This window comes from Gossypium raimondii, chromosome 10, assembly GCF_025698545.1.
Source record: "Gossypium raimondii isolate GPD5lz chromosome 10, ASM2569854v1, whole genome shotgun sequence".
Classification (NCBI taxonomy): domain Eukaryota; kingdom Viridiplantae; phylum Streptophyta; class Magnoliopsida; order Malvales; family Malvaceae; genus Gossypium; species Gossypium raimondii.
In genome coordinates, this window is record NC_068574.1 from 43,074,795 (window position 1) to 43,085,137 (window position 10,343).

At 33.4% G+C, this 10,343-nt stretch overlaps 2 protein-coding genes across 3 annotated transcripts; both read right to left on the reverse strand.

The window, feature by feature from the left end:
• Positions 1-1,021: 1,021 nt before the first annotated feature.
• On the reverse strand, positions 1,022-5,434 carry LOC105777291 (LEC14B homolog). 2 transcript variants are annotated; one of them, XM_012600471.2, is made up of 10 exons: positions 5,317-5,434; positions 4,258-4,752; positions 3,985-4,104; positions 3,788-3,865; positions 3,201-3,386; positions 3,000-3,077; positions 2,653-2,828; positions 2,275-2,433; positions 1,629-1,689; positions 1,022-1,390 (listed from the first exon to the last, which is right to left on the reverse strand). In XM_012600471.2, the coding sequence occupies exons 2-10, from the start codon at positions 4,636-4,638 to the stop codon at positions 1,184-1,186; spliced, it is 1,446 nt and encodes a 481-aa protein (XP_012455925.1). In that variant the 5' UTR covers positions 4,639-4,752; positions 5,317-5,434; the 3' UTR covers positions 1,022-1,183. The 2 variants fall into 2 exon arrangements, with proteins under 2 accessions (XP_012455925.1, XP_052478087.1); XM_052622127.1 differs by lacking the exon at positions 5,317-5,434 and having other exon boundaries at positions 4,258-4,769.
• Positions 5,435-5,768: 334 nt separating this feature from the next.
• Positions 5,769-9,482, reverse strand: LOC105778600 (sugar transporter ERD6-like 16). Its single transcript, XM_012602326.2, has 18 exons — positions 9,104-9,482; positions 8,952-9,014; positions 8,765-8,854; positions 8,624-8,683; positions 8,456-8,521; positions 8,290-8,355; positions 8,135-8,210; positions 7,974-8,038; positions 7,803-7,895; positions 7,633-7,713; positions 7,440-7,524; positions 7,261-7,307; positions 7,113-7,175; positions 6,957-7,016; positions 6,808-6,861; positions 6,641-6,700; positions 6,185-6,299; positions 5,769-6,088 (listed from the first exon to the last, which is right to left on the reverse strand). The coding sequence occupies exons 1-18, from the start codon at positions 9,284-9,286 to the stop codon at positions 5,967-5,969; spliced, it is 1,449 nt and encodes a 482-aa protein (XP_012457780.1). The 5' UTR covers positions 9,287-9,482; the 3' UTR covers positions 5,769-5,966.
• Positions 9,483-10,343: the final 861 nt, after the last annotated feature.

The window sequence follows — 10,343 nt, forward strand, 5'->3', positions numbered from 1 at the left end:
AGAAGAATGTACTCTAGTCATTTCCTAATTGAGTCAATGTTCGGTTGACTCTTAACACTAATTTATTAATAGTTTAAAAATATGATACAAACCTATAATTGTTGTCAAAAAGTGTTTATGTGCAGATAAAATGTCTATTTTAGACATGATGTTGTAAAATAAAAAATATATATTTAAATTCATTAATATTATGATATATGAGAAATATAAAGTTAAATTATAATTAAAACCAATTGATTGAGTAATTAATATTGTGATATATGAAATACATGTAATATATAAACTCAAATTCGCATATGAAATATAAAGCTTAGATTATAAAGAAAATTATAATTTACTCAAATGTAAAGTATCCATATTTTTGTGTTATTATTATAACCATAATGCCAACTGTCAAGTCATTATTATTTTGGTTTAACAAATATTCAACTTAATTTATAATATAAACATCATAAAATAAATTGTGCTAACCCATTGTTAATATTGTGATATGTGAAATATAAATTTTGATTTTTAAATAAATAATTTATATTAATTATTTAAAAGAATTTAATATTAATATTTATCTTTTATATTTTAAACCACTTTTAATTTTTTTGTTTTAATGTTTTATTTTTTTATAACTACATTTAAAATTAATAGTGCAGGAGGATATAGATTCAAGTGTGATAAAATATATTATCCTCGATTTAAGAATTGGAAGGACTATGAATAATTCTAACCATTGTATAAAAATAAAACAAATATGATACTGAACTTATAATGAGATTAATGTTAAAAGAATTAATAATATTATTAAACCTAATTAATAATAATATAATAGATGTAATTGAGATATATTTTCATGCATATGTAGTATTTCTTTTATCAAAATAATATAACTAAAAATTGAACTATAGATGTGCATACAATTTATCAAAAAACTAAAACTGGAATATAAATTGAAAATAGTACATCAAAATATAATAAAATGAATCCCCACCGGTACCAACTACAGTTATGCTATTTGCAAATGGTAGTATTGTTGTAAGATGATAGCATGATACCATTCATTATATTCTTAATTTAAATCCATGTATAAAAGTGGCTACATTTTGTTTTTTTTTGGAAGTGCTGAGCAAAACAAGCAAAACCTCTATGATTTCATCTGTACAAATAACTCCCAAAGTATGTCAAACAATCCCTAATCTTCAAAAGCTAGGCCTTCTTTCTCTTTCTCCTGCCTCCTGCCTCCTGCCTCTGAGGGTTCTTCCTCGCTGCCCGGAAATTCCCATCTCGCAATCACACCATCCCAGGAGGAGGTGATGATCATTGGATATAATGGGTGCCAACTACAATCCCTAACCGGTTTTTCATGACCATGACAACTGGCTACTTGGGCACCCGTCACCTACAAAGAATAGCATACCCAGCGACATGTTACAAATGGTTGGACGAGGATGATCTAATTCTAGACAAACAGTTATTTCATTGGTATAAAGTATAAATGTCGGGTTTATGTTCCCGCATCAGCAATCATCCGTAACTTATCTACCTTTTTTAAGGGGAGACAGAAAGGGGGAGAAGAGGAAAAAGGAGCACCTTACATAAATCGGTATGGAAAAGAAACTGTAAAATTGAACACTTACCAGATCATATATATAAAGTGAACCATCACTAGAGCCAGTGTAAATGTACTTTTGACCAGTGCTGCAAAATATGGTTTGCAAAGTTAGAAAATATTGTAATGCTGGCCAATCGAATGGACAATATTGAGGGTAAATGTAAGCCATGAACCATCTAGTTAATGACTAGACTGCCTAGTTCAGCCAGCCCCGAGTTGAATGACGGACAGGTTGTGTTGATAAAAGCTAGCAGAATTTGCAAAACTTGAAAAAGGGGTAAAAGGGGAGTTCAAATGACTACCCAATTAGGCCAGCAAATATTATGCCATTTTGGTTTCCAGCTATCTTGAATCGGCGCAAACTAGCCGCGTAAGGCCTCTCCTAGGCCAAACATAAGTTAGGCAAACTTGTCTGTACCTTACATGCATCAAGGCACTTAAAGTAAAGCCATTATCTGTAGTTAGGGGTTTGTAAGATTACCCTAAATCCCAATAATAATGACAGAAAAGAGATAAAACCATGTGGCCTAAGGAAAAGCTTTCAGCTAGCTAGATTCCAGATAAGATTTCAGAGAAGGTACAAGCATTGTCCATGTTTTCAAAATATAGACGAGCATTATTAATGGAGCACAAGTGCACAATTAAACCATGGCAAACGTACAAGAGATTACCTATATGCTGGAGAGAAGTAACAACGAATCAAAGTACGCAACACATTGTGGCCTCTGTATGTTGCTAATGACTGATCGTGGGGATGTTTCAAGGCTCTTGCATGAGTTGGGTAATCCATCCATCTGTAGTCAAAGTCACTATCTCTTGGCCTTCGAGTGCTGTTCAAAGAAATTAATATTAATGGTAAGATACACGGGAGCCATGGACAAGAAAGGCGAACCATAACTATTATAAGTTTAAGCAAAATTCTAAGTAAAAGGTTTATTAACATCACAGATATAACCCATATATCATAAAGACAAAGAGGAAACTATTGAACTTCAAGAAGTAATGCCAAGAATTGCATCATGTGGCAAAGGGAGTTGATCTAAATTTACTATGGGGTTTTGGAAGACATCTTTCGTATATCCCAGAGTTTTGTGGTCTGATCTTTGCCGTTCGAAATGAAATAACGGCCATCTCCACGGCTATCAATGAATGTAATCCCTTCTAAATGCCCTATCAAAACTCCAGCTGCTTTTCCTCTAGTGCCAAAGCAACGCCTGTCCCACACCTGTTCAAGCCAATAGATACGGAGTGTCTTTATCATACAAGATGATTAGCAAGAGACTAAAGCCACATTGATTTTGACTGGCACTAATCACAGCACATCTAAGATAATAATAAAAAGTTGGCAGTCAAGGATACATTCATCTGCAATGGCAGACTCTAGTATAATATTCACCTTACAGAGATGATCATCGCTGCCAGAAAATAGGAGATGCCCAGTTTCATCAGCAAAACACACAGTGTTAACATCAGACTGCAAGAGGAAATGGGAATAGGACTTAGTATCTCTAAACATCTCCAAGCCAAATCAGTGGAAGTTGGAATGCCCAGCCCTTGAACACTAAACAATGCAAGAAATGACAAGTAATTGTGATACCCTGTGAGCCGGGATTCGGAGGCTAGGCCTTTTTGACTCGAGATCATAAACATATATAGAATTATCACTACTTGCAGCAACAAGCTCTTTTCCATCAGTGGAAAATTTCACAGAGAAGATTCCAAGTGCATCATAATCATCATCATTGTAACCATCAACTGAAAAATCCAACCCATCATGGATTTCCTGCATAAGAGAACTATAGTATTAAACTAGAGTCAAGGGAAATAACTCAATATGGATAATATGAATTCCAACTAGCCCTTTAGGGAAAAAAAGGGGTAAAGAACCAATTGATTCTGTCGCAGCAATTCACCGTACTTTACCTCTCAACCCCATATTCTTTTTACTCCTTAAGGTGCTCTTGAAACTGAAGCAGATTAAATAAGTCTGTCTCTCAGACCATCTAATGTAATAATTGCATAATCTATTTCTGGAAGCTGAATGGTACTTTCAAGTTGTTAATGACAAAGCAATGTTTATTTTATTTGGCAAAAGTGGACATGTACGTTTGCAATAACACTTAAACTAGTCGATATGCTAACAACGTATAGATTCTTTAAATTATTAACACTTGTAGAAGATACCGTAATATTTGCAATCGACTCTGAGGCAGCAGACCTGACATTCACAATGTGAACAACAGGGGATAAACTAGAATACACCTGCAATATAAGCAATTAAGTTAAATGGGGTGAAACAAAAGAAAGAGGGAAGTGCGGCAATATAATCAAAGTATGTCAGTAACTAAAAAGATTAAGCTAACAGGCAATAACACACTTACAAGAAAACGCTGATCCGGTGAAAGAGAGGTATCAGTAATTGTCCATCTCAAGCTTTTTGCCAGGATGTTCTTCTGAACTTTCCAGCCCTTGTCCACATCATATATCCTAATGTGACTTTTCTGCCACGTCAAGAAGTGTAAAATCAGTCAAAGAACAAAGAATAAGATCATAAAAACTTCAGCTAAGTAAAGCTATACAATCAGTGAGCCAACAAATACACTAGGGATCAGTATTTCTGTATTTCACCTACAGCCCAAGGAATGAAACAATACCTGGAATCCAGCAACAAAAAGAGAACCATCAGCTGAAAACTGTGACACATATGCTCGACTTTGAAGCCGGTCCACCCACCTGGGACCATTGACAGGCAAATACCGACTTAAAACATGGCAACCATCAGCTGATGAAAATCTCCCTCTACCTGTACAGTTACCCTCTCGCCCGACCAACATTTTGACCGGGGAAACAGGTAGTTTCCGCTTTCCCAGAACACCTCGGGAGAGAAGTTCATGGGGTCCTGACCTAAGGTTTGTGTGTTGAGCAATATCATGAACAAGATAATCAGAACCCTCACTATAATCCTGATTTGCACAATATCCTTTAGGGGCATTCCCATCATTACAAGCATCAACATTCTTCCGAAAACTACTCATTATGCAACAAACTACCTAGATTTCACCAGATATATAATTTCCACCTAAAACAGCAAAATCAAAGCCTTTCATATCACTGTAAAATCTGCAACTCAGTTCTGTCCTTTGTCAACCCTGCAAACAGTGATACTCTTCAACAACACAAACAATTAAAATCTAAGATGTAATTTGCTCCATTAACATTTAAATTATCAGAATTTAAAGTCACATAGGGCTAATCAAAATGCAGATTTAGATATTCAAAGTATTTCTCAAGTGAAATTAATACTAGTAAGTCTCATGAGATGAACCTTTGGAGAAAGCTCCAATTCAAGTGAAATTGCTAAAAGAGAATCATTTTTCCAATTGTTGAGAAAAACAAGAGAAAGTGATAAGGGTCAAACTTTGAAATCATCACCATTTACAATCATAGTAACAACAATTCAAATTCCATATACACAAGAGGAAATAAACACAAATTTTTCTTCGTTTTATTTTTTGGATCAAATATAGAAAACGAAGTGAATTGAGTCAGTCCAATCAAATTACACGCTAAAAACTGGAAGATAAAAAAAAAATCCAAATAAAACAGTGAAATCTTTTGGGCTCCTCAAAATATGTACTCCATTTTTTCATCAACCAAACAAGAATAAAATTTAGAAAGAAAAATTGAAGAGACAAAAAGAATTCGTGTCAAACCTCCCATTCGATTCGCCAAATGTGAGAGCCGATCCTAAAAGAAATTTGATTGATTGAACTCTTATTTTATAGTCGCTTTGTCTATTTTCTGGAGATATTTGTGACAGTACGGTGAGATGAAGGACACGTGCTAGATAATGATCATGTGTTGTGAGAACACGCGCTTGATGTTGCGTTTGAAAACTTGGCCGCTTTGTTAAAATGATAATTAATTCTCAAAATCAGAGTGGCCTCCTTCATATGTAAATTAATTTTCAATTTCATTACTACAAAGTTTTAGCAAGAGAATTTGATAATTAAAAATGTTTCAAATGGTTTTTGTGTTTGTGTAATGAGATTATTTGATAATCCAACTTTATTTTATCTATTTTAAACTTCAAATAATTTAATATATTATAATTATTCGGTATATTTTACTATGTAAATAAATTTCTAAAAGAAATCCTGAAATTGAATAAAATTTTCACTTTATATTACTGCTCAAAAATGGAATAAATAAAAGTGGGATCTAATTAACCTGACATGAAACAATACATACATACACAAGGCAAAAAAAGAAGTGAAAGTTAAAATTTCATGGCGTCAAACGTTAGGGGAAGTTGTGGGCATGGAACTAAAGAAGTAACGCAGATGATGATTTGTGGTGTCATCTATCTATGTGAATTGATGCATGCCTGGATTTCTTCCAATGTTTTCCCTTTAGTTTCTGGGACAAACTTCACTACGAATAGGATTGTTAGTATAGAGACTCCCGAGTAGATATAAAATGTGCCTGAAAATTTTCATTTACATCATTATTATGTAATCCAAGCATGGTTTTTTTCCATTTATTTTTTGCCCAAGTTGAAAGGGGTATAGATTGATTTACCATAGGAACTCCAGGTCATCATGAAGTTGAATGTGTAAGAAACTGCCCAAGCACCTAACCAGTTCACTAGCACCACCAAGCTGCCTGCTACTCCTTTTACATTTATTGGGAAAATCTGTCTCTCCAAACAAATTGGATTTATTTAAAATTTAGATTATTTAGAGTTTAGGTCATTAATTTTTAAAATCAAAGAATTAATTTAGGAATATAGCTAATCAGTGGCAGAGGAGGAGGGGCTGGAATTAAATTATATATTTTTATGATAATAAAAATATATTTTTATAATTTTCACAAGATTAAATTAATTTTTTATTATTTTTGGAAGGTCAAAATATAATTTTATCATTACTAATTTAAAATTTTGTAAATTATAAAATATCTAAATAAAAAATTTTCTATTTTAGGGGTGGCAAGCCCCTTGGCTCCCCCACTGGAGCTAACGGCATTAATCCTCACCTCAGACATTATCACCCAAGGAGCTGCTCCCAATCCAATTGAGAAAGATCCAACATAAATCTGATTTCAATGGAAGAAAAAATTGAGAAAAGTATATATATATATATATATATATATATTGAATAAGAAGGCAACCGTATATAGTTTTATTTCTATTCTTTTCTTACCAGGACACCAGCAACAGCTAATATTGGTCTCCATTCGGGCAAAAGATCATGTTCCTGACCCAAAACAAAAGGAATTATATATATAAAAATCATGAAACTGGACTAATACCCTAAAACTATTTCATTGATAGACAAAGATTATGAATTACCTTGAAATAAAATGAAGTACCAGCTAGAAAACACCCAAGAAATGTGCCAGCGGAAGAAACCTGAAAAAATAAATCCAATTTTCTCATCCCAAAATTTTCCATGAAAATTTCAGGAGGTAATTTGGAAAAAGAAAATTTTCTGGGGATTAATTTTACCATTATGAGTGGTCTTCTTCCTGATTTGTCCATTAGCATTGCTCCCAAAAAAGTTATAGGGACCTAAAGATTTTGCTTTCCACATTACTGAGCAATGAAAATATATATTTATATGTGTTGAATCTTTTATCAGAAGGAAATGAATTACCTGAACACAAGCATATGCAACGGTTCCAGCTTTTGCTGAGGAAAGCCCTGAAATTGTTTTATGAACTTTTTATTAATCATATTCGACACCTCTTTCAACATATGAGTATAGAGATATGTTTCTCGAAGGTTGGAAAATCTTGAAAAAAACATTAAATGTACTTAGAATAGATTATTTACCAGCTAATGCAAAAGTTTGACTTGCATAAAAGCTTACTCCATTGATCCCTCCAAACTGTTGGAACACCATTAATGCAACTCCAATCTGAAGATCATACAAAAGAAAAAGAAAACAGAAGGGTACAATTGGAAATCATTCAAACAATAATCTCGAATTCCTCGGAAATTGAAAAAAAAAAGGGTGTTAACTTACGATCACTGAATTAATATATTGTTTCTGAAACAAGTCCCATATTGTTGTTTTGGGAAGACTTTGAAGAGTTTCAATATATTCCTGTTAAGACACCAAATCATCAGCTTAATTAGCTTTATATATATATATATGTAATTCATATGGGTGATATGTTTTTCAGGAGTGAATACTTGAATTTCTTCAGCTTCTTCGGTAATATCAGCATCTTTACCACGAAGTTTCCTTAGAGCTGCATGAAATTCTTTCTGGTCGCCAACCTTTGCCTGTAACACCAAACAAATATCAACAAAACACAATTGATATGGTTAATTATATAAAGTAATATCTGCGAATGTGATTACCAGCCATCTGGGAGATTCAGGGATGAAACAAAGGCCAACAAACAGGACAATGCATGGCAAAAGTCCTTCAAAATCAAAACCAACATCAGCTTGTAATTATAATTATTTTCTTTGACTTAGTTTTAATAAGAAAAATTATCCTGAAGGGTATTTAAGGCTACCTGCCAGAGCCAGTTCCCTCCATGATATGACTGTTCCTATTAAGAATGCTGTTGATTGACCAATCACAATCAGGAGCTACAAAGAACAAGACAGGGTCTTTGAGTTGAAAAATCACTTGAATATGGATTCAGGTATATATCTATTTGTGATTCACCTGATTTAATGTTGTGAGTCCTCCTCTGAGGTTCTTTGGTGCTATTTCAGCTATGAAGATAGGGACCTGTTTGTTTAGTGGGAAAATATAATTGAAATTATTTTCAAATTATTTTCTCATCAGTTTCTATTTAAAGATACACGGTTTTGAGGGAACAAAAAAATACCACATAAGAGAAAATTCCAATGCCATAGCCAGTTGCAAACCTTCCAAGATCCAATGACACACCACTCTGCAACAAACAGGAGCCATTCCAAATACCCAATTCAACATTTTCTGATTTTTTTATTTATCAAAATCTTAGAGAAATTCCATAAATCTTAAAAGTTCAAACCTTAGAGAAATAAACAGCAAGCCATCCAGCAATGCAGAAAACAGCTGAAAGTCTCATTGCCTGAATCAATCCATCAAAAGATTCAGTAAAGTTATACAAATCGATTTGATTAATAAGCCAATTATGGATGACTTAACTTACCCCTTTTCGACCAATCGTATCTGCAATTCGACCACTTGTGACCGCACCAAACATTGCACCAATGGTTAAGATTGAACCAAACATTGCAAACTGGAACATTTTTAGCACAAATCAGTGGGATTTTTTTTTCATTTTTAAGATGAATTTGAAGCATAAAATCAAAGAAAAATATTCGTAAGGGCTAAACCTCAGCTAAAGATAAACCAAGATCTTCCCTGATAGCAGCTTGTGTAGGTGCTGAATATCCGACCTGCCAAAACCAACAAACTTAAGCTAAACAATCCATCAAACCGATGAACACCATTCAAAAAGAAAATTTTGAAATTTCAAAGTACTTACACATGTTCCGAATTCAAATGCACCAAAAACAGCAACGAATGTAGAAAGCAAAACCATGAAAATTGATCCATTTTCATCACTACTTTTATAACTATCATATTCATCACTTTTGTGAACAATGTTTTGCTCTTCAGTAATCAACGGCTTCTCTAAATCATTAAGCCTATTGATTTCCTTCGCCATCTCTACAACTTTTTACCAATTTTCTCGCAATCCAAACAGGAAAAAAAAAGAAAGAAAGAGAAATCGATGTAGAAGCTAATGTGTCATGCACTTAAAAACGAGCTTTTATTAAAGAGGTCGCATCTAGTAGGTTTGATGTTGGAATTAATCCGTTTTTTTATTCTGAGTTGCGACCTCTATAGAAAAAAAATCAAATAAGTGTAAGATCTCTGAATATTTTCTTTGTGATTAAGAAGTGATGTTTATAAAAGAAAAATGGGAAATGGAAATGTACCAATCTCGGACTATGACCTTTTCTTGTAGGATCCAAATTTTACGATATATGACAAGATTGTGTGGTTAGTAAATGATTGAAGGGAAAAGTTAGAGGAAGATGAGGGTAGGAGTGGAATGATTTGCATGTGAAACTGATGTCACTTAGGATTCACATCACATTCTCCTTCCAATTCCGTAACAATTGGTGATTGTGTTGAATACGACAATCATACCTAAATACTACATATTTGGACTTTTAAACAAATCTAAAGAACTAGATTAAATTTATGTTAAGGCAAGGCCTTTTTGAACAATTAATAAAATTAAAGACTATACCATTATGATACGAAAATCAACACATATATGAGTAAACTATAGTGGCAAAAGATTTCATTTCAAGTTTTACATTAATCTCAAATTTAATCCTTAAACAATTTCGTCTAACTTCTAATGGAATACAAGTTGGTAGAATTAAGAGTTTGCAAAACAAATTCAGAGTGCAAGTGAGTCAAAGAGACAAGTAAAGAGAGAATTAACAAATTATATTTGTTAACACAATTCGAATTTCCCAATCTTGCATCTATGGAGCCTCGTTCAATTGTTCGAATCGCCTATTGGCTTAAGCCCAATCTACCTTTACACAAAAAAGTATTTGCAACTCCAATATTAACCCCAATTGTACAAATCACTCTCCCCAAAATACCTCACTTTACATAATTTCTCTCTATAACAAATCCCTACATGTCCCAGGGCATAAAGCAAAGCTCGTGACGAATCTACATGAAGCGTCCCATACAAGTCA